General features: G+C 37.1%; 4 protein-coding genes and 1 non-coding gene across 5 annotated transcripts; all 5 read left to right on the plus strand.

Annotated features, from left to right (window-relative positions):
• Positions 1-585: 585 nt before the first annotated feature.
• LOC145212847 (uncharacterized) lies at positions 586-10,915 on the plus strand. The gene is made up of 2 exons (XM_080081107.1): positions 586-1,720; positions 8,526-10,915. Exons 1-2 carry the CDS (start codon positions 684-686, stop codon positions 9,397-9,399), a joined length of 1,911 nt encoding a protein of 636 aa, XP_079937233.1. The 5' UTR covers positions 586-683; the 3' UTR covers positions 9,400-10,915.
• On the plus strand, positions 6,628-6,746 carry LOC145215696 (5S ribosomal RNA). The gene has a single exon (XR_013857349.1). It is a non-coding gene; the product is annotated as a 5S ribosomal RNA (ribosomal RNA).
• A 1-nt stretch (position 10,916) lies between the features above and the next one.
• Positions 10,917-12,433, plus strand: LOC145214134 (uncharacterized). The gene has a single exon (XM_080082602.1). It carries the CDS (start codon positions 10,962-10,964, stop codon positions 11,994-11,996), a length of 1,035 nt encoding a protein of 344 aa, XP_079938728.1. The 5' UTR covers positions 10,917-10,961; the 3' UTR covers positions 11,997-12,433.
• A 1,061-nt stretch (positions 12,434-13,494) lies between these two features.
• On the plus strand, positions 13,495-15,971 carry LOC145214142 (uncharacterized). The gene has a single exon (XM_080082607.1). The coding sequence runs from the start codon at positions 14,356-14,358 to the stop codon at positions 15,076-15,078; it is 723 nt and encodes a 240-aa protein (XP_079938733.1). The 5' UTR covers positions 13,495-14,355; the 3' UTR covers positions 15,079-15,971.
• Positions 15,972-18,027: 2,056 nt separating this feature from the next.
• On the plus strand, positions 18,028-21,609 carry LOC145214137 (uncharacterized). Its single transcript, XM_080082603.1, has one exon. It carries the CDS (start codon positions 18,115-18,117, stop codon positions 18,985-18,987), a length of 873 nt encoding a protein of 290 aa, XP_079938729.1. The 5' UTR covers positions 18,028-18,114; the 3' UTR covers positions 18,988-21,609.
• Positions 21,610-23,982: the final 2,373 nt, after the last annotated feature.

Here is a 23,982-nt window from a genome sequence, read left to right on the forward strand (position 1 = left end):
GTTTTCCTGTCCCTCGTGGCGCCTGTATGTCACAGGCTGCGGACGCTTGACATTTTGGTTTCTGATGCTTGATTGCAGTTCGCGTAATAGAGAGGCAATCTGCTTTTTCACAGATCAATTGAGCGTTGCTGAAAAGGTCTTTTATAATCTTATTTAAGCTATGGTACTGGCGCTTATAGCTTTCTGACTTGAACCAAGAAAATATTAACTAAGATGCCGCAAATTTGACCTTTTGAACACTAAGCAACTTGTTGTGCAATGTGTTGTTTTACGTTGGATGTTTCTATTTTCATGCATTTAGCGATTTTGACGGCAATCCCTGTGACAAATTGGTTTGAAACAGATTAAAAAGCATGATGGATGAAATGCATAGACCTATTTAAAACAGGTCCAATGACGGCATTTGCCAGTTAAGGTTACCCACGTTATCACTGCATAGCTGTTGAACACGATTGGCACTTCAAAGCTTACCACGACTCTCTGACACTGTTTGAGAACAGAGTGTGCTTACTGTAGAGTGTAGAGTGTTTCAAAACAAATATTATATTTTATTATATAATATTATATATGTTTTTAGGTTGTAAATTTAACCTAGTGTAAAACATATCTGTATACATTTGAATGTACTGATGCACTGAAGTTATTTGTAGAAGCAAAACACTTTGCGGAAATAGCACAAAAGCATGAACGGTGCAGAATGGGATCCAACAAGGCCATATCAATGCAAAACATGTGGAAAAGGCTTCACAAAGAATTCTCGTTTAAAAAGACACGAATCTAACAAATTCAGCTGTGACAAAAACGTCCACAGATGCAATATCTGCGAAAAAGTTTTCGCTTCGCAACTGGGATTAAAAATGCATTCCCTGACTCACACTAGAGAGGAGAGCTTCAAATGCGACATCTGTGAGAAACAATTTCTGCTTTTCAGAAATGCTAAGAAACACATGGAACAACATTCCAGTGAAAACACTGATCAGCCAACTACGTCAAAAACACACAGAAAAACAAAACCCACCGTTGCTGAAAATTTACCTGAAGAATCTGATGACCTTTCAACCGATACAGAAACTTCAACAGAACCTAATTTGTCATCAAATCAAAACAAAACTCACTGTTGTGAAATTTGTGAAAAACTTTTTCACAACAGATCAGGGTTGAAAAGACACATGCACATTCACCAAGAGAAAAAACGTTATAGATGTGATATTTGTGAAAAGGAATTTCGTACTGCAGACCACTTGACAACACACACGTTTACACATTATGAAGGAGTCGAACGGCCTTATAAATGCGAGTATTGTGAGAAAACATTCATTAATAATGGGAACCGTAACAGTCATGTACTAACGCACAGTGACAAAAAGCCCTTTACATGTGAAATTTGTGAAAAGCATTTCAGAAAAAAAGGCTGTTTAACGAAACACGTCACTTTAGTTCATTACAAAATAAAGCGGTATAAATGCGAAATTTGTGACAAGAGATTTCGTAAAAACGAAGGGCTTAAAAGGCACATGTTACGCCATGTAGATGAAAGGCCTCATGCTTGTCATTTGTGCGACAAAACATTTCGTGTCCGTTGCACCTTGCGTGCTCATTTACTTACACATCAAGACGTGCATGTAAAATGTCCGATATGCGAAAAGACTTTGAAAAGAAAGTCCTACATTCAGAAACACCTGCAGACGCGACATAATATCTCAGTAAAGTCGAATTTGTGGCAAGCGATTTGTTAACTTGACGCTTATTGGTTAAATACTACCCTTTATCTTGAAGTAAAATATAGTGTAATTTAGGATGCGGCTTGCAGAAGGTTGTCACTTGTGAGAAATTATGTACGATTTTTGTTCTTCCGTTTTGACCTTTCTGACTTGCATTATGTTTTAAACGTGTTTCTTACGATCCTGTGGATCAAATTATGCAATTCTAAGTTCCAAATCTGTACTTCTCAACCATAAAAAACATCTCAACATCATTTTTTACTTTTTCTTTATTTATAGCGTGGTTGTAAAGTTTACTGTGCTGTAGTACCTTATTGTATTTTTATTATTTGCAGTGCCTAACATTTACTTTACGTTGTGATTTCGGTTAACACCACGGTTATGATGCGGACATTTTGAAAAAAATGTTTAACCAGTTTTACCTTGAATATTTCACTGCGATGTTGGTCTGATTACCATCGTTATTTTAGCTTTAATTTGGAACTTAGCCCAAAAATGTTTACTGATTTGCTGATTGTGCTTGTCCTATTTTAGACATTTGGGAAAAACGGTTTAACCACAATACAAAACAGCACCACAAATTTTGCCCGCGTTTTTATTTTTGCACAAACTCAAATTCTGTAAAAGTATGTGAGAATTATTCTGCAGTAACGATTCATTTACGTTGTGTATGTATGAATTCCCTCAAAAAAACTTTTCTGTGGTATCCAGTGATAGCAATGTGTGAATTACAGATACATGAAGTTTGATTGTTTCCATAGGTATAATGTGTTGCAGCGCGATCCCAATTTCCTTCCTTTTGCAATTGTATGTGTTTTTAGCGCCACAAGTTCCAATTGTATTATGAGTAACATATGTTGCTTTAACTTGATGTTATGCATTTAAACTCAGCATTGGCCTACGAAACCTTTTTATTCATTTGCATTTAAATTACTCGTGTGTTGTTCATTACAGTCCTTGCGCAGTTCAAAAAAGATTTCGAAGTACAATATTATCTCTTAATCAACGTTGTAGATTTTTTGGTTACACTAACATGCCAATTGACAAAAACGGAAAATTTCAGGAACCCTAAAGAATATTCGAAAACTTGACAGCAAAACCACAAGAAACATAGGATTTGAGGTGGATTTGTTACGTTGCACGCAATTTGTGGCATGGTAGAGAAAACTAAACCCATGGGAGTGAATTAGCTTGAAAACGTACAACTGGCGCAAAGCACCGTTTGGTACCACAGTTTGCTGATTTCCCCGAACGTACATTTGCTCCCCGAAGACTTTTCGATGATAAACTTGCAACGATGTAGCCAAAGTCCAGGTTTTTTTTTCTGAATTGGTCAAATGTTTCCACTGGTATTATGCTTATATAAATCATCATATAGGGTCATTGATATGACAAATATGGCGATGCGAGTGGTTTTTTTTACCACAAACTTATTTACTTGGGTTCACATTTCACTGCATTTGGCGTTTGTGCGCACCGACAAATTGCTCTGTTTAGTTAACTTTTGTTCTTCTGGCCTACTTGCTGTTCGAACTAACCTTGCTACAATCGATAACACAAGGGTCATTAAAGGGCAATTATGCTGGTGCTAGTTCAACACTTATCATTTTTAGGTGGGTTTTTATTTTCACCACATTCACGGTTTCCTTATTTGGCCACACCCAACTGGGCAAACTGCTTTTTTTGGTTAACTCTCATGTGCACTGGCTGCTTGCTGATTGTGTCATTCTATTTTGTTACCTTACCTCCAATATATAATGTTTATAAACACCTCGCTACTTTTGGTAAATTAAAGCGTACAAAAACGATATATTCTTGCACTATGTCAGACGCCGTAAACGCATGACGCATTTTGTTGCGAAATTTCCTGTGATTTATTAACCAAAAAAAGGTTTAATTTCATCATAACGAAAATTTGAGGCAATCAATTCTATTATTTGCTGTTCGTATTGCACATTGAATTAAAGTAGGTTTGCGATCCATACCATTTTGCTTCGTGATACATAAACGTGCTCTGTGTAATTAAAATTTTGTGATTCCATAGCAATTAAGTATCATTCGTTTTAAAGAGTGAACTATTTAGAGAAAATTGAAATGGAGAAATGGATCAGAAAGCATATAAAGTGTGCTCAACAGATAGCGACGTATATAACACGACAGAACTTTGTGATAGGTTCACAAGAAACGAACATTAAGAATGTCTTGTACAGAAGTTCAGATTTTGCAAAAATGCTTGCAAGCTCGTTAAGCAATCACAAGCTTTGCAAGGTGGCGCCCCGGAGTAATTTATAGTACAAGGTGCGATTAAACTTCTAAAACTCCTACAAAACGTGATTTCGAATTAATAGCTACACCTTGCAAGTATTTATGGTCCAAAGGGTTCATTAATTCAACCAAAAAATTTAACTTATATAAAATCGAAACTATTTTGCGAATTTTTGCTGCTAGGTACCTCCGTCATTGTGTGAACGTTGAAAGCCGGTTAAAACACGAGCCAACGTGTTATGTTAAACGGTTTCCTCTATTGCTGAAACACGCTGTAGTGACCTTGTGCACTGTACACCAAACCTATTAGGAACGTCCTCCCTCATGTTTTACACAGAAAAAGCTTGAAAGCTTTGCGAAACGCAGTTGTGTTATCAGTGCTGATGGACTGTGAAGACAACAGTATTCGGCTTGAATGATATATATAGCTGACATCATCTGAGCTTGACTTTATTGGAAATGTTTTACATGATTTTTTTTCGGTGACAGTGTGTTGTTGTTTGTACGGTTTACAAAATTGTAGTTAATATTGCCAGCAGGCAGAAAATGAATAGTCTAATAGCATTTTTGTCATAATGCCACTCAAGCGTTGTAAACAAATTCATACTTGCATATGCAGTTGAAGGATTGTGCCAATTCACTTGAAGTGATATGACACAACCTTTTACTTTGCCCATTGCTAATTTAGGATTACAAATGTATGCTTTAGCGTTTCAGAAGTCGGCAAGCAAAACATCGTTTAAAATGGAAGAAAAAGCATATAATACAAGTGTATACGCGTATAATACAAGTGCAACGCACGGGGAACACACTAAGGGGAAATTAAAATACATCTTGTATTAAGAAGTCAATGAAGAATGTTTAACTTGTATTATACGCGTATACTCACGAAACGTAATGAGCCATTGTTTGTGAAATGTCTTTATGTTCATGTGATTTTCGTTGTGCCAATTGTATTCGTTGTAATGCTTGAAACCAAGCAAATATGTTGCTATCACTCAATGTTTGTCAGTTTTGAATGAAGCAAAGCATACGTTGCTGCGCCCAGCTTGTCATAGGTGTATGAAAGAGCTTAGTAGCAATGTTAAAGCGAGAATTTGCTTGTATTGCTTTCTTTCCTTGTTTCTAGTTCTCGCTTGTGACCTGACTTTATTTACTGTGACGTAACAAAGCGTTTGCCATGATTGGTGAAGAATTCTCTAATATAACAATGAGTCCAAAGTCATTAGTGGTGCAATCTTGTGCTGACCACGTTTTACAGTTTCTTTCTGTTCTGTGACTGTGAGTAGCCTTTTTGGTCGTCGTGAGACCTTTAACAAGTTGGTACGTAATTTGATTGGGTGTAATTGTACAAGAGTAATGTCGTGATTATGTTTGTGTATGAGTTGGGAAATATTGACTTTCTTAACGTCACATGTTCCTTTCGTAAGTTTATCGGCCATTTGCGTGTGAATATTATTTCCGATTTGTGACACTTCGCTTTAACAGAGAACCAATGGCAATGCTGTTGTGCAACAGAAAAGGGATTTCGTATCTGTCAGGCAGGCAGTGTTGCGTTCGAGACAAATTAGTAAGCCCTAGTGCGGTGGTCGGTGTAGATTAGGGTTGCCATATTTTATGAAACACAATCCCTGACAAAATTTATCTCGGTTGCGTGAACCCAGTTTTTCTCAAACTTTAAGTCTAAATGTGTTGACGTAAGTCTGAGTGTAGAAAAACGAAAGTTGATTGCAGGATTTTAGCTAGTTATGCAAAATTGCGCATAACAAGGATCCAAATCTGACATCACAGACAGGACAAAAACATTACAATTGTGCGCGAACAATTGCATTTTGTTAGTTGTCAATTGTCATGCAATAAAGCCTATTGTTTAACAATGGAGACGGTCGATTCTCACTTGAACTTTGATCATTTTTGCGATCCAAACACTTCTATTCCGGAATAAATTAGAATATTGGGAAGTCACACGGACAGCGACACGAGAAAACGTTACATACGATACTCTGATCCTTGTCAATTAACTTTCTGCGCACGCTTCTGTTTAGTTAAGTTCTTTTTTAACCAAAAAAATTAAACGATGGGAGTCACAAGGAGCTTTTTAAATTTGAAGAAAAATGCCACTGTAAAAGTGTTCCACTGTAAAAATGCCACTGTAAAAATGACTTTTAGTTGTTTGTTAGTTCCCTGCATATTAGGTACACAGTTAAATGAAATTTTCCACGTTCTCATGTAGCTTCGAATGCTGTGTTTTCTTGAAACGCGGATTTTTATTTGTGTATTTAACGCATATTGTTAAACATCTAGTAACAAACAGGTATTGTTACGCGCGCACACACATCAAACAGTAACAGGTACGTTAACCTGCGTTTCATGGTATAGACGCGGTTGTATCTACTAGAAACTTTCTCCGTTGGTACATTAATTTTTATAATATATACAAATATTTTTTCTTGAATTCCGGACTTTTAGGTACATTTTACCTATTCTCCCTGACGCAGATTTAAACACTAAATTCCCGGACATGTCAGGGAAAATCCGGACGAATGGCAACCCTAGTGTAGATACAGGCTGCACAAATTTTTGAATACATTCCGGCTGTAGGCAACTAGCCCATAAGAAGCCTAAACTTGGGCAAGCCTTTGCCTACGACCATACCACGTTGAGAACACCCCATCTCGTCCGATCTGGGAAGTTAAGCAACGTCGGGCCCGGTCAGTACTTGGATGGGTGACCGCCTGGGAATACCGGGTGTCGTAGGCTTTTAAACATTTTTTCTCAAAATCCAAAGATTTTAAGTCATGAAATTTCTTGTAAAGTTTTCGCGCAATGGACAAGGCCAAAAAGATTCCGATTTTACAAACACCGTTTGTATCTTGCTGCAGTTAAACAGATTTAACCTTTTTACACAAACAGTCCTTACACATCCGATATATGTTACTTGCGATGGGTTTCTCCTTGCAATTTCCTGCTTTAAAGGATGGAATTCAGTGGAGTGTGACGCACAGTGCAAAGTGCAAGAAAAAGGGAAACTGGCGGGGATTTTTTAGGTTCAATTGTTTGCGGTGGAACAGGCTCAAGTCGCACAGCAACTAGTAGTTTGGTATAGTAACACTGCTGCTTTGATTAAGTCGTTCTAAGCAGCCAGAATATGCAACATATTGCAATTAGATTGATTAAAAAAATTGGTGAGATTGTTTGTGTTGAGAAGACCTGATTTCAATGGCAAAACAAGGTTTACTTTATGCAAGCTTATTACATTTTTGGAAATAAATACTCTTAGCTGTAAAGAAAATCGAGTTTTTGTTCCCAACAAGCCAGAAATAACTATGCGCGTTTAGATTTGGTGTGGTAGCTCATGCTATATAACTGGCCATAGCAAAACTATAAGCCTTGTGTAACCACCAGTTAAATGTTAAATAAGACTTTCCCGAAAATAGAGGTTAAAATTTACCCAAGTTAACTGTTGGCAAAAGGTTAAACAGTAATGGTAAAATTCTGATCCACAATTTCTGGACCTTAGCTGCAGTCGATTTCATTGACTGCTTAACACACAGTTTCATACAAGTCCTGGCTCCGGAATGGCTCGCGTTTACATACTCTCTCTGGGCCTAACTTTGTTTTATGTGTACCTAAATAAATAAAGACTTTGTTACATGACCACAATAATTGAGGAACATTCATTCCCATTGTTGCACAATATGCTGTAGTCTTTCAACAATGCTTATTTGTGTATTCCACTAAAAACGTTGTTTCAAATCAGAAGAATTACGCTGAATGTTTAAATGTTTCCAATAGTAGGGTGTAAATAGCTGCTAGTAATAACTTTTTGTCGCCATTTAAATGTAAAGTAATGAAAGTGTCTTAATTATAAGGCGAGGTCATTTTGTTTTAAACAGTTTAACGGTAAACAGCTGACTGAAAAATCCTTGCTTATCAGAGCGTAACGCACAGAAAAAAGTTTTCCAGGTACACAACAAGGTGGCTAGACTTGAGGGAAACCACGTGCAGTTTTCTAGCTGGTTTGTTTGTTAAGTTTATCTTAAAAGCAGAAAAAACAACAACAAATAATGATTTGGGACAAAAGCCAATGGGACAAAACGTAGTTAGTTTGTGAATTTGTATGTGCAACTGTACAGCACAAAACCTGGTAGTTCGGACTGTGTTTGCTAAGGCAAAAAAGCTTAGTCAAGGTTTTGCTATTGTTGTGGAGAAATGCATTGAAACAAAGTTTCAACACATCAATAGCCTTTTCTGCTTGAACAGGTCGCAGTTGTTTTACAGCACGAATAAGGTAAATAAACACCACGGATTGCTTCCTTAGTTGTATATGTGCTGGTGGTGTGTATGGTTTTAAATGCATGATTAACCCAGATAAAGACCTTAAACAGCGTTTTTTAGGCCATGTGCTGTTCGCATTTTTTTGTGATTGTAGAGTTGCAAAATCTAACCTATACTATATTGCAAAAAATGATCGACCTGAACTTTTATTTACGTTTGTGATTGTCAGGCATTTTTCTTCAACTTAAGATAATAGTTTAGCTTCACACAAATGAGGTCTAAAGAGAAATCGTCGCGCAAAAATGCTGTGTCACCTGATAAGGACTCAAAGGCCACGTCTAAAAACAATGTCCAAAAGCGTCAAGGTCAGATGACCAGACAAAAGGTCAGTATAAAATCAAGTAAAATCAAAAACTGGACACCCACCCAATCGACATCAAATCATAATGTGTGCGATATTTGTGAAAAAAGCTTCGCTAGAGCGGCAAACCTGCGAAGACATATGATTGTTCACACTCGCCCAGCAAAAACTTACAAGTGCAAAACCTGCAAGGAATGCTTTCTAAGTTTGTCTGAACGGGATTCGCATCAACAGACTCACAAAAATGAATATTCCAGCAGATGCGACATTTGTGAAAAGCAGTTTTCACGACCGTTTGTCCTGAAACTACACAAGCTAATTCATACTGGTGAGAAATCGTACAAGTGTAATATCTGTGATAAACTGTTTTTGCATCGGACTCAGCTTAAAGCGCACAAATTGACTCACAATGATGAAAGGCGTTTTAAGTGCGAAATTTGTGGGAAAGGCTTAGCCTGTCATCAAACCCTAATCAACCATACTAGAATCCACACTGGTGAAAAACCTTACAAGTGTGAAATTTGTGACAAGGACTTTCGGACAATTCAAATGTTGAATGTTCATGCTCAATGTCACGTAAACGCGAAATCGCACAAATGTAAAATTTGCGGTAGAGGTTTTAATATGTTGTCCAACCTCATTCACCATCAAATCACCCATACTGGTGAAAGGCCATTTAAGTGCAACGTATGTGAAAAAGGCTTTACCCGAAAAAAGAGTTTGAAAAGCCATATGCTGCAATGTGGGCTTCGGCTACCAGAGTCACATGTGTAAAAAAGTTAATCTTTTAGTAGAAAACTAAAAGTGTGTTTTTTCGAAAGCGTGCCTTTTACTTGCTGTGTAAAAATGATATAAACTAAACGTGCTAATTTTTTTTATGTTACGGTGGTTTTTTGTGCCGTTTGATTTGAATAATAATGGGAAAGCAGTCAGATTCTTATCTGCACGGTTCGTTTTGATACTTTTAAACCATAACAAACTAACGATGTAATAACTTTCATTGGATGCAACTGTACTAAAATAAATGATCGAAAATTACTAGGCATGCCACTAAAAACCATTTGAATTGCCAACTTTGGAATGCGTACAAGGGGTTATCGACTTTTGTGTTACTCGTTGTGAACTGAAATTTGTTTATCAGTGCTTTTTGTTTTACTTTTGTCATACTGCCAGGAAAATGTGGATAACTTTAATTTTCGTTTATTAGGTGTAGGTTGTTGTATTCAAACAATTGCCTGTATTATTTACTACTTATCATGCCACTATCTACGTTGTTGCGCTCTATCTTGCTGGCTTATTACTAATATTGTTTACACATAATGGGCTAAAAAAATCCGACGCGTATGTCTACTTCATGCGTAACATACCTTTCAAGCTCGTAAAAATCTTCGCAGACTAATTTTAAAAGCCGTATTTCTAGCACAAAAGGTATGTCGGGGTTGTGCAAAGTCGGAAGTAATCGCTATCGTATGTCCACTCGTTAAACAAAATTAGATTGCGTTGAACCATTTTATTGACAAGGTTGCATACCACAACCAACCTGAGACTAGGTTAAATATGCCCTTTAACCCCCCACTAAAATTCCATCATGTTATTGTACCATAAAATTGAACTACTTGTTTAGTCAATACGTCTATGGAGTGCGCTGCCAAAAGAAAAAACGATTATAAAATTACTTTCCCTCTTTTTATAATTAAACATGGCCAAAAATATCTTTATGTCAGTGTATACCCAGACTCGGACACAGCATACTTAACATTTTACCTAAAATAATTTGGCCAATGCTCTTACCAGGCTGTCGACCACCGGGCGCTTGTTTCTTATTTAATCCGTTTTTAAATCGCTCGCTCAGTACCATTATGTGTTTACAATTTTAAACATTTTGGGCAATGTGATTTGGTGTAATGTAGCGTATTTATACTGCCTATCTTCTGATTTATTACTTCTTGTCAAATTGTGTGTGACTTAAGCGATGCCAATACCTTTTCAATTTTTAAAGCTGTTCATTTTAATCGGCATACGGTATGCAAGATGTTTTGACTTCTAATGCTAATAGTTGTGTATTTTTTTGCTTATACAGCTTAGTCATTCGACAAACCTAGTCCTTTGCTACTAACGAGCGTGCAAATTCTTTACTTAAACGTCAATATGAAGTTGCTGAAGGTTTTTGGACTGCCAGCTTTCAAACAAGTTTTTTGTATCGTTCATACATCTTGTTAAGTGAAACGAATTTATCGGTCGTTTACCGTAATTGAAATGTAAACATAATATTATGCGTTTGTGTTTTTCAGGAATTCGTTTAGTATATATATATATACTTCAATTGATAAAAAATTATGATGTCTGAAGTACTGATGTCCAAAGAAACAAATTCCGGCAAAAATTCTGTGTCAGTTGGAAAAGATTTGAAGACAACTTGCAACGACAATCACTCGCAAGGTGGTCAAGATCAGATGATTAAACAAACAATGTTTTCGCAACCAAGTCTTAAAACCCTTCAAATCAAACAATTAATAACGGAAAACTTTATCTGCGACATATGTGGAAAGGAGTGTGACAGTTGCCTCCAGCTGAAAAATCACAGGTACACTCATACAAGTGAAAAGACGCACAGATGTGACATATGTGAAAAGTTTTATCTGACGCCATCCAAGCTAAAAATACATCAAAATATTCACAAAATTGATAAACCCTTTAAATGTACTTTATGTGACAAACAATTTACGCAATCGGCTCATCGCAAAAGTCACATGTTGACTCATACTGGTGAAAAACCTCATGAGTGTGATATTTGTGGTAAACGATATTCACGGGCGTGGGTGCTCTTGAAACACAAGCTGGTTCACACTGGTGAAAAACCGTTCAGGTGTGACATTTGTGAAAAACAGTTTTCCGCATCAAGTGCGCTTCATGTTCACAAAATAAGTCACACTGGTGTAAAACCTTATCAATGCGAAATTTGTGACAAACGATTTTCCCAGGCATGCAATCGTAATGTTCACCGGTTAACTCACAGTGGTAAAAAAACTTTCCAGTGTAACATTTGCGACAAAGTATTAGCGACTCCACAGTCGCTTAGACACCACAACCTTCTTCACTCAGGCCAGAGGCCATTTAATTGCAACATGTGTGATAAACAATTTCTAGAAAAAAAGGAATTAAAGATGCATTTGAGAGTTCATGTAACCCCACTTTTTGCATGTAAATTTTGTGTCAAAAGCTTTACTTCATCGGCCGGTCTTAACCGTCATCTCGCCACACATCGACATAAAGGGTCATTTGAGTGCAAAATGTGTGAAAAAAGCTATAAATATGAAAAGTTTTTGCAACGTCACATGCTCACTCATTGTCTTAGGGAATCAGACGTCTAATTTTTGGGGCAAAAGTTATAAACTATAAGTAATCGTTACGAATTGTAAACACCTAGTGGTGGGATTCAACCGGTCCTCTACAACCGTCTCAAGCAATTTTATGAGATCAGCAAACCGGTTGGCATTACTGGTTACTGTCACTAGACTTTTTGTAACAGAACCGGTTTTAAAAGTATGACTTTTGTGATGGAACCGGCTGACACGATTTTTGAACGAAAGACAACTTTGCACTCTTGTACGCAATGTGTTGTGAGCGAACCTTTCTTACATTTAGTTCAAGCGGTTTGAGGTTTTCTTATTATTATCCATACTTGCTTCAGCGCGTTTAGTCGCGATCCACCAATCGTGCCCTTCATTGTTTTGCGCTCCATGGCGTTTTTACGCTGTACAGCTTTTTCCGGTTTTTTATTGTATATTAGTGCTATTGTGTCGTTATGTTCACCAAGCGAAATAAACTAACTTCCTGATTATAATCCATTATTTGTAGCGATATAGTTTGCTGGGCCACATTATTATGTTGGATTTTTCATGGTTCCATAGCGGTTTTCTTTACGGAACATACTTCTTCACAACTAAATTGGGTTAAGTAATTGCCTATTGTTGTAGTTATGTATCATAATTTAATAAATGTGTATACGTTACGATACAATACAAAAATAAATGTATTTTCGATCATATTCAATAGTGTTTTCAAACTGTTGTTTGTCAAATGGTTAGAAATAACTTGATCAGCTGATAGGTTAGATCGGTGAACAAAGAAGAGCTTAGCGAATTTCGTTTTGAAGCCTAGTCATAAAAGCTGGCTAATATACAAGCTCAATTGACATCCCAAGACAACTATTTACAAAAAAATCAAACGTGAATTTGCCATCATAGAAATTGTGTTCACATGATAGCTTACTTTCGCTTCTAGCAGCACTTGCATTGAAAATTGCCCAGCGTGTAACCGAAAGAAAGCAGCCCATGCTGTAAAACGCAGCAGGCACTTCCTTTCTATTGAATTCTGGTACTCTGTGCAATGTTCCTTTTTGTAAAGGTTGCTGCATGTGTGGCCTTTTGCTTCGTTGCTTCTGGAGATTGTTTTTAACCTCGATAGTTGGATGGTTAGTTTTCCTAAGCCCCCCCTCGACTGGTACGACCAACGTTTCCCCCCTAGTCGTGTTTTACTCACAGAGCGCCAAACTCTTTCTGGTGAGATCCCACCACATAACTCTTCATAACACAGTGTAGCTGGAGCTCGTTGATCCACCAATAGTGCCATCCACTATTATTCAGTGCAGTGGTATCCTCATGTGTACTTACATTAAAAGAAGCAAACTTAACTGAAACTGCTGAGTTGTGAGGTGATGACGAAAACCTTACACGGACCCATTCAACCGTGAACTGTTAAGAAAAAGGATTTGTTTAGACTTTACGAGAAACAGCGTGGTGCAAAGTCGGACAAGATTAGGAACCAGCAGGGATAAAAAAAACTGCTTGCAAGTTTGAAAGAAGAAAAGAATTTGGTTCAGAAGGGTTTTGTCATGTTGAATGCAGTGAAGTAAATTCGTTTGTTTTGCAGCAATAGGCAACGTTTTGCTAAAAGTAACCGAAAAGGGCGACTGTTTTAACATTGTTATGTGACTGTTTTTGCAAGTTGGTGCTCATTTGATTGGGCGACCTGCATTACCTGTTGAGACAAATACTATTTTAGTAGTTTACCATGTGTTCTTGGCGTATTAATGAGAAAAGCTCCATGGCCACTAAGTAGGTCACTTCCAAAAGAGTACTGAACGCAGAACAGAGTCGGCAACCGTTGGAAGGCCGCGTTACAATTTACTTGTTGTGTCGAAATGGTAATGGCTTGTGTAGTAGTAGTTATTGCCAGTTGATTTATACAGTAAAACGTAACCAGACAAAATTACGAGTGTAGGTTTGGTTTTTAAGATTGTGAAAAGTCAAACTGAAAATAAAAAAGGAATAGGTTTAAATTCTATTAAAGAGTACAGGATTGTGAACTCACAAAATTCGTTGGCATTCGTGCTAGGGATTTTCCACCCTTTGCGTAAACCAAAGACCATATTAAGCACGCGAATGAGTGAACCGCTATACATATAGTTAACTAGCATAACTGCGCTACAAAACAGGTCAGGAAGTCATACAAAGTGTCCAACTTTATTAGGTACTTCAAGGGTCAACCATTCCTACTTCAGTTTATGTGAGTAACAATGGCCACATTTTTCATTAATATTTCACATAAACATAAAGAAAATTGCCAAATCGTTATTATACATTTGACCAGAAAACGGCCTAAAAAAAACATCATTTACTGTCTTACAGAAGCAGCAAGTTTAAAGAGGTCGAGAAATTGTGTTAAAATATGTCGGACATAATGGACGTGAACATAAAAGAAATGTCGTTTAAATGCAAAACTTGTGGCAAAAAGTTCAAAACACAGAAATATTTACGGAAGCATGATTCAAGAATGCACGACAGCAGCAAGAAAATCCATCGTTGTAAAGTCTGTGAGAAAAGTTTTGTAACACATGGTGAGCTAAAACTGCATACTGCTAGTCACAATGGTGATAAACAGTTTAAATGTGATTTTTGTGAAAAAACATTTGCATGGCCGGGGAATGCAAAAAAACACATGTTGATCCATTCTGAGGAAAAACCTCATCGGTGCGATGTTTGTGAAAAACAATTTCGCACATTGCAAGATTTGAAATCTCATGCAAACACCCACACTGGTGAAAAATCTCACTCCTGTAACATATGTGAAAAGCAATTTCGTACTTTAGATAACTTGAAATCACATTTGTTGAGTCACACTGGAAACAAACCATACAAATGCAAATTTTGCGATAGAAGGTTCAGCATTTCTGGGAACGCTACAAGACATATGTCGACACACACTGGCGAAAAACGCTATATCTGTAAAGTTTGTGAGAAACCATTTCGGACTTCCTGTGATTTGAGGCAACACATGGTTGTGCATTCAGATGAGAAACCTCACAGATGCAAGTTTTGTGAGAAAAGTTTTAACCTACCAGGCAACGCAAAAAGACACATGAAAATCCACACAAACAAGAAAACCCGATAATGCAATGTTCGTGAAAAAGCATTCAAGACGGCAAGAATAGTGAAACATCATGCAGTTGTACATGAAGACAAGATACCTTTTCAGTGTGAAATATGCATGAAAAAATTTCGACAAGCTGGTAACTTAAAACAGCACTTGGCTGTTCACGATAAACACTATTGGTATTGGCATCTACTTGCGAATACAATATATAGAACTGGAGTATTTCAACAAAACAATCCATCTTGTAGATCACATTCCAGTCATTAGTGGGGATTGGTCTTAATTTCTTGCTTCGGAATAGAAAGATTTAGAAATATATAAATACAAAAAAATCAGATCTAGTATTTGTGTATAAAGCATGACTTCGTTTTGACAAGTGCTATTGTCATCATCAGGTCATCAGAATTAAAAGCAACAGAAGGTATGCGACTAGTTGCCGCACAACGACCCTGGGATGACAACAACGCTTGTCGAAACGAAGTCATATGTTTTATACATAAATACTGGCTCTGATTATTCAAAACCGTGAATAGTTTACCCACAATGCCTTTTTTCCAATTATTGTTCTGTGTGTAAGAACGGATTTAAGCTATGTTATCAGTCAAATGTCTACTCTACACCCTAATCATTTTTGAGCAGATAATTGTTTGGTATTGTCCCATAGGCTACCAAACGAAATTTTGCTGACGAAGGCAAGAACGTAACTAACTTGGGTAATCTTATGAATTATTTGCGCATGGAAACAAAATGATTGATATTACACTGCATCCACCAAAGGTATTCTCGATTTTTTTTTTGCGCTTTATAACGTTTCAACGTTGCGCATCTTTATTTCCTGTATGGTGAATGTGCAATGGTGTCGCTGTGTTTCCTTGCAACAAACGGAACTCAAATGAATTTAACGGTTGGAAGTTGGAACTGTAGCAGCTGATTATTTAAAAACTAAACTAGAAAACAAACTTGTAGGATTTGAATAATTTCCACGTCAGTTAAAACCGTAGTTGACTTAATAAAAATAAAAGAAAGTTACAAAATATAATTAAAAAATATCGTATACCAGTCACGTACTTTTACAAAATCGCGCATTTTTATGGATTTAGGATTGAGAAACAACTTTTAAACTCTTTGCGTAATAGTTACTTCATGCAAACGTAACGGTGTAAGAAAAAGGTTGATACAGAGATTGCATGGTGTGAGAGCCATCGAGATAAATTACATAAGGCGAGAAGTGTTGCAGGTTTGATAAAAGACAATAGAGAGATAAAATGAAAATAACTCACAAAGCAAGATAAGAAACATTGAAAAAGCTTCAGCTGAAATACCGAACAGCATTATAAGTGGTTGATGGGTTGAATTGTTTCGTTGTTGTTTTGTGTGGTATATAGTCTTGAAGAGGTGTTACATTTTTTACAGAAAGTGCTGAGATTTAACAGTTCCTTTCGCTTATTGAAAGAAAGTATTTTGACACAAATTCGAAAGACATACGCTAGTTTAGATGAGGTACTGAACATGAATTTGCTTTGCAGCCATTAAAAAAGTTTCTATTTTAGATCATTTTTTAATCTTACATAAAGAATACAGTCGAATAAACTCCACTTTATTGACTCGGCACTCATTTGATTCGATCAATTTGCGTCTTTTGTTAATATCCCAAATAGCCATGTTGGAACTTTTTGGATTTTGTCCGTTTTTTTTGCAACTTGGACATTACATTATTTATTATACTGTTGTTGTAATTTGCGTTAAGACTTAAAATGGCTAGTCGAAATGACATAGTGGTAACGAAGTAGGCTACTGGTTGGGGAGTGTGCATACCAGCTAATTGTCAATCAATGTACACTGGCTGTAAGTGCTCCGCGACCACAAAATGCTTGTTGGAATGTAGACCAAGTATTGCGAAGTGTAGAAATGTTCGCGCACTCCCATCTCCTAACGATAACGTACTACATGGGAAAACCCAGCGAACATGTTTCAAAGTTTCCAACTAAGCGTCTAGTTTTAGTGAAAAATAAGGGCGATAATCTGGATAAGGAATAAATGTTTGTGACATTAGACAAGGGGTCGGCAACCTGTTAGGGTATGGGGGCCAATTTGCTTGCTATTGCCAAATGACGCTGCGTGCCAACATTTTGTGAGTAATTGAGGTTTAAGCAGAACTTAAAATTATTCAGAAAGCAGACAGTATTGTGCATGTAGATTGGATTGTTGGACAGTTACACAATAACAAACCAAAAACACGAAAAGTAACAATTCAAATTATGGCATGAAAATTCACCTTTGTGCCAGGGGTTTGTCTACCCCTGTATTAGATATTTGCTTGTCATATGTAGCATCGTTTATTATATATTTTCGTGTTATTTATTGTTGCGGTACGTAAGGCATTTTCGACTATTTTATCTTTGTCTTTAAAGTCTGTCGGTCTTAGATAGTTGCCTTCTAAAAACAATAAATTACCGCATTGTTCGTTGACTCTATATTCGTGTTCAATAACCTCATAAAAAATAGTCCAGCAGGCGCTTACTGAAAACACGGGTTTACAGACAACACCACTAAAGAGCAGACGCATATGCATTTAGTCCTATACTTGTTGGGCACTAAACGAAGTTGTCGCCAACGTTATACCTTTACGTTGTTGTCGCTTTATATATTCTGTTCAATGAACCTTGCTTTACGTTCTAGTTGTTTTTAGTCAGGCGACTGTTCAGAGTTCTCAGTTAGCTGGTCTTAGATTCTTGCTGGATATAATAATTTCTTAGTTTGCAATGAAACGCAAATCGTTTGGCGTGCCATGAAAAATGGCTTTTACCAGGTATTGCCGACTCCTGATTTTGACGCTGCTGGTCTTGCGAACGTTGATTGCATTGAATAATTGTAAAACACAGTTTCAACATAACATTAACGAAAAACGTTTTCACAGTTCTTTGTTCACACGTTTGTAGGCTTCCTAGAGAAGTTATTCAAAATTAAAATTATTTTTTCTGTCTTACAGAAGCAATAAATAGTAACAACAAAAATTTTTGAAAGTTTTAGTAAGTGTGTTATTTGACGGGCATAATGGAAAAGAGCACAAAGGAAATGCCGTTTCGCTGCAAAACTTGTGGCAAAAGGTTTCAAACATTCATGTCTTTACGAAAGCATGATTCAAGAACGCACGACAGCAGCAAGAAAATTCATCGTTGTAAAGTCTGTGAAAAAGGTTTTGCAACTCCTCGCGAGCTGAAACTGCATACTGCTAGTCACAATGGTGATAAACAGTATAAATGTGATTTTTGCGAAAAAAGATTCGTTCATCCCGGGAATGCAAAGAAACACATGTTGATTCATTCTGAAGAAAAACCTCATCGGTGCGATGTCTGTGAAAAGCAATTTCGGAGACTTCAAGAGTTGAAATCTCATGCACAAACCCACACTGATGAAAAATCTCACTCCTGTGACATGTGTGAAAAGCAATTTCGTACACTAGCTAACTTGAAATCACATTTGTTGAGCCACACTGGTGACAAACCATACAAATGTAAATTTTGCGACAAAAGTTTCAGCATTTCTGGCAACGCTACAAGACATATGTCTACGCACACTGGCGAAAAACGCCATATTTGTAAAGTTTGTCAAAAACCATTTCGAACTTCCTGTGATTTGAGACAACACATGGTTGTGCATTCAGATGAGAAACCCTACAAATGCGAGTTTTGTGAAAAAAGTTTCAACCTACCAGGCAACGCAAAACGACACATGAAAATCCACACCAACAAAAAGACCCAGCACAGATGTAATATTTGTGAGAAAGTATTCAAGACGGCAAGAGAAGTGAAGCGTCATGCAGTTTTACATGAAGACACAAAGCCTTTTGAGTGTGAGGTTTGCAAGAAAAAATTTCGACAAGCTGGTAACTTAAAACAACACATGGCTCTTCACAAGAAACGCTAATAAATTGACATCTACTTGTGGAAACCATGTATCAAACTAAAGTATTTCCATGAAACATTTTTTTAGATCACACCCTAGACCAGTGCTCTTCAACCTTTTTCCCCGTTGTATACCTTTTGCAATTTTTGAGCAACTTTGTATACCCTACACATAGCAATTTATTAATGTGCACAGAAAGTAACAGTCTACCAATAGGTACTTGCCTGGTCGCGTGAATTATTGTTATACAAGGCCAGGAGTACACAACCTGTGGCCGTGAACATGTAAACTGAAATATTAGGTTTTGCAAAACTTGTTTGAGGGGCTGGAAAAAATATTAACAGCACAGAAGCCGCATGTTTGAGACTTTTTGTAAGCCTATTATGGGTAAACAATGCGAAAACAGGCATTATTAGCGTCACAATTTAGATCAGGGCTGGGCAAACTTTTCAGTGCAAGGGCCGCATTCAAAAGTTTATAAACTTATCGGGCCGCATGGTATTTCACCAACGGCCGCCAATTGCTTGCTTGTTGTTTTGTTTATAAATAACTGATGTAAAGAATAAGATTTGTATCATATATATACCGGTACCATTTAAAGTCGCCTAAGATGCTCTGATTAACAATTTCTAACTTGTGCACAAGTTTAGCTGAACAGAGCTAACTGTTTATGACGTCATAAACTGTATTGTGACGATTGCAGTGCCCGTTTTTTCGCATTGTTTGCACATAATAAGCGGATAAAAAGCCTGGCGCATATGGTTACTAGACTGGTAATCTTTTTTCCAGTCCCACGAAATCTGTTTTAGCAGTTTGAAAATCAAAATATTTAGCAAAATAGATTGCGGCCGCAGGTTGTGCACCCCTGCGCAAAATTATTACATAGTATATTTTCAGCTTTATACAAATACGTTTGTTCATGATTGTACAAACAGTGGTTGAAACGCTACAATCGTAATTGTTTTGTTTTTTTGAAAAACCAAGCGTTTGTTGCAACAAAGGCTGAATTTTTTAAGGTGTTTGATTTCTCCAGCGGTTTCCAAAAATTTGGAAATGGCTATTTTTTAGTATTTAAATGAAACACTTGCGGTCTCTTAAAACTACTAAGCGGTCACCCAAACCAAACCTTAAAAAAAACTGATCGTGCGGGTACAGATACTGCACATGGTATTGGTATCGGCAAGTCACACCCCCGGTATTTTTAAAACTCTGCGCCTGTGCTCATAGTACTATTCAGCGTTACTCGGAAACATTTGGCGGGCCGCATGAACTCCTTTGCCGGGCCGCATGCGGCCCGCGAGCCGTAGTTTGCCAACCCCTGATTTAGATGGTGACGTTATAAACAGTAGATTCTGATCGCAGACTGTTCTACGTAAGCTAGATATTAAATTGGATTTCAGGCACTGTTAATAAAGATTTACGATGCGGCCGCCACAGCGGAAAGGTTGTGCACCTCCTGTGCTACGTCCAGGAAATTTAGCATACAAAAGTGTGTAAACGTAAGAAGTTTATTTAATGGCTGGCTTGTTGCTGCATTGTTTCAGCGATTTGGACATGTGGTGTGGTGTTGACTTGTTCTCATGTGGTGTGGTGTTGACGTGTTCTCAAATTTTTGGATTCGCAATCCTTTACTCCAGGAATATTGAAAGTAAAATTTCAGAAAGTACATTGTTCAACCTTGACAGATACTCCAGGTATGTGTTTATTTGCTTCATAATTCACATTATTGACGCAACAATCCCAACCTGACGCAATAATAATTACAATAAGCAGGTCAGTCTCACATAGGTCACCATGCTATGTCTTCCTGCATTTCATAAAAATAGTGACGTTTAGTAACACTGACCTCAGCTGTACTCCCTTCGTATACCTTTCTTCAGTCGTATACCCTAGTTTTAATGTGGTATACACTTGGGTATACAGTATACCCGGTTGAAGAGCACTGCCCTAGACATTAGTGGTTTCGGAACGCAAGATTTTAAAATGTATGAAAGCATTGTTTTTATCAGTCATCAGTCTGCACCTTAACAATTTTTTTCAGATACATTTTTTGATATTGTCTCACACCTGTTGTGTTGTATTGTTGTAAAATTTTGCAGACGGATGCAAAAACGTAAATAACTTTGGGTAAACTTATGCCCCAGTGTTGCACGAAAGCAGATTTCACGCTACCGTGTTGGTGTAACATGTTCTACTATTGTCCACCAATGGTATTCTCCAGTTTTTGCGCTGTACGACGTTTAACGTGGCGGAGATGTATATTTCTTGTATGGTGACTGTTTTAGTGCAATGGTGTCGCTGTGTTTCTTTGCAACAAGCGAAATCAACTTAACTTAACGGTTGGAATTAAGCTGCCACAGAAAAATATGTTGGACCATTGAGCAAAAATGCAGCTGCTAATTTTTTTTAAAAGCTACACAGGAAAACGAAATTGTAGGATTTGAATATTTTGCTTCAGTTAAACCCGCAGTTGACTCAATAAAACTATATGAAAGTGAAAACTATATTTTTTTAGAAAAATATCGTATACTTGTGCATTTAGTCCCAGACTTGTAGGGCACTAAACGAGTTACTGCCAACGTTATACCGTTACGTTGTTGTCACTTTAGATGTTTTGTTCAATAAACCTTGTTTGACGTTCTAGTTGTTTGTAGTCAGGCGACTGTACAGAGTTCTCAGTTAGTGGTGTCTGATAGCTCAGTGTTTCCCAACCTATGGGTCGCGACCCAAAGTTGGGCCGCCTGTAAATTCTGTTGGGTCGACAGTTTTTGTGAGCATCTACGTTTCGTAGCGTTATTTTGTTATTTCCCAAGGCTGTGAATTGTTTCCCAATAATAATTTCATGACAGTTTGGGGTGATAGTGAATTATTCTGTTTGTGACGTCATAATGTTTGTGTGAGATCACTGTTAAGCGTTATCTGGCTCATAGTGCTTTGAACCAGCTCTAAAGTTGGCGAAAAAAACGAATAATTTATGTTTGATATTTTTTAATTTTTAAACTAGCGTAGTAATTTTCGAAAAACTTTCCAAATTTACAGACAAAAATACAACCCAAATAGTAAGAATGTATGTCCATGGGTCGCGAGAAGCCACAAAACAAAATTTTGGTAAGTATTTGGGTCGCGACAAAAAAAGGTTGGGAACCACAGCTGTGATAGCTTATTTATTGTAACCTGACGGTTGCTGTTCTAGATCTTTGCCACATAAAAATTTTTTTTTTTAGTTTGCAAGAGACGCAAATCGTTCTGCGTGCAATGAAAAATGGCTTTTACCAGGTATTGCCGACCCCTGTTTTTGACGCTACTTTTCATGCGAATGTTTATTGCATTGCATGTTTGTAAAACATGAAACAACAAAGAACGTTTTCACAGTCTTTTGTTTACACGTTTGTAAGCTATCTAGAGAAGTTGTTCAAAAATAAAATTATTTTTTCTGTCTTATAGAAGCAATAAATCCGAACAAAAACTGTTTCGAACCAACTCTTTAAAAAAGGTGACTCGAGTCTCCCCATCACTGGCTACTTGGTATATTTCTTGCGGCGCAAAATCAGATTCCGACTCCTGAAAATATTCCGGTGTAACGATCGTTTTTTCAATTTAAAGTTACAGTCACCGAGTAACACTCAATTTCACTCCTAAAAAAGCCTACTATTCACTCAAACTTCGATACAATGCCACCTTGATATTATGCCACCCTCGCTACTATACCACTTTTGATCGTCACCAACTAAATTCAATAGAAAATATATTTACTATGCCACCCCTTACCCTTGATACTATGACACATGAGAGGACAGTATAACTGTATTAACGGTGTGCGGTTGCGGATTAAAATTGGGCCTTCTGACAATTTTCGGTTTGAGTTCATGATAAAACAGAGAAAACACGAAAAACAAATCGTTGAATAAACAAACGTGGTCATGTTAAGAGGTTTCACAGCTTTGCAGCGAGTTATGTAAACGCCGTTCCGTGCTTGTGTCACGACAAAACTAACAGATCTTGTTTGTTCTATGCACGATCTTTCCCTTTTTTTAACAAATTATACTGTATACTGTACCGTATACTATATGCTGTAATAATTTTTTTGTCACTCCACAAGGCTAGTTTTACAACCGACCCTCGGTATTATGCCGGCCTAGATACTATGCCACTTTCTCTCGGTCCCAAAGGGTGGCATAGTATCGAAGTTTGACTGTATAAAAAATATTGTAAAAAAACAAATCAACAATTATTAGGTGTTATATTTTTAACAAAACAATAATGAAAGCAATATGAAATCCGGATCCGACTGGCTAAAAAAACGCAAATTCCTCTACTGGGCTCGTGTACATCACTGGCGTGCATACAACATGTAACTGGGTACTAATTTGTGCTATATGCTTCGTTTCATATGTTGTTTAAAAAGTATTGGTTTTCTTAGGGAGTCGGCAAGGTTATATGATATTTACGGTGTGCATGTCATAATTACTTATTAAAATCCTAATAAGTAGGGCAAGTTTTTGCAACTTATTTTACAGCTTCCGGCAGCTTCCTAAATACTCAGGATTTATGTAGTATGCTGTTATAAGCTGTTTGTAGGCATTTTATGTTGCAACTTTTTTCTATTTTTCGTGCAACTTTTATCAAGTATTGCGCAAAATGTAAAGAAGTGATTTAAAAAAACATGCTATAAAACTATTTTTAGTATGGTTCTGTTATCTTTGATTTGCATAACAAAGAGCTATGTGATGGATTAGCTGCATCTCAATGTTATCTATGACGCAGCAGTTGGCTTGCAAGCTCGAAGTTCAACAACCCCTCAACTTTCATATAAAAGTGCATTTGTTATTTCGCAAGTAAAAAGGGATAACCTTGATATCTGTTAAGATGACAGTCTAAGGCAGGGATTGTCCAACCTGCGGCCCGCTAGTCATTTTAACTCCAGGAAGTATGCATTAATGCAACTGGTGCACAAATGCAACTTTTGTTGAAATTAAGTGCAACTTTCTCACGTTTTTAGTGCAACAAAAACTTGCC

This window comes from Phallusia mammillata, chromosome 2, assembly GCF_965637545.1.
Source record: "Phallusia mammillata chromosome 2, kaPhaMamm4.hap1.1, whole genome shotgun sequence".
NCBI lineage: Eukaryota > Metazoa > Chordata > Ascidiacea > Phlebobranchia > Ascidiidae > Phallusia > Phallusia mammillata.

Coding starts and splice junctions, on each gene's coding strand:
- LOC145212847 (XM_080081107.1), top strand. CDS start 684: ATGAACGGTGCAGAATGGGATCCAACAAGGCCATATCAATGCAAAACA. Junction 1,721..8,525: donor TCAGTAAAGTCGAATTTGTG/GCAAGCGATTTG, acceptor ATAATAGTTTAG/CTTCACACAAATGAGGTCTA.
- LOC145214134 (XM_080082602.1), top strand. CDS start 10,962: ATGATGTCTGAAGTACTGATGTCCAAAGAAACAAATTCCGGCAAAAAT.
- LOC145214142 (XM_080082607.1), top strand. CDS start 14,356: ATGTCGGACATAATGGACGTGAACATAAAAGAAATGTCGTTTAAATGC.
- LOC145214137 (XM_080082603.1), top strand. CDS start 18,115: ATGGAAAAGAGCACAAAGGAAATGCCGTTTCGCTGCAAAACTTGTGGC.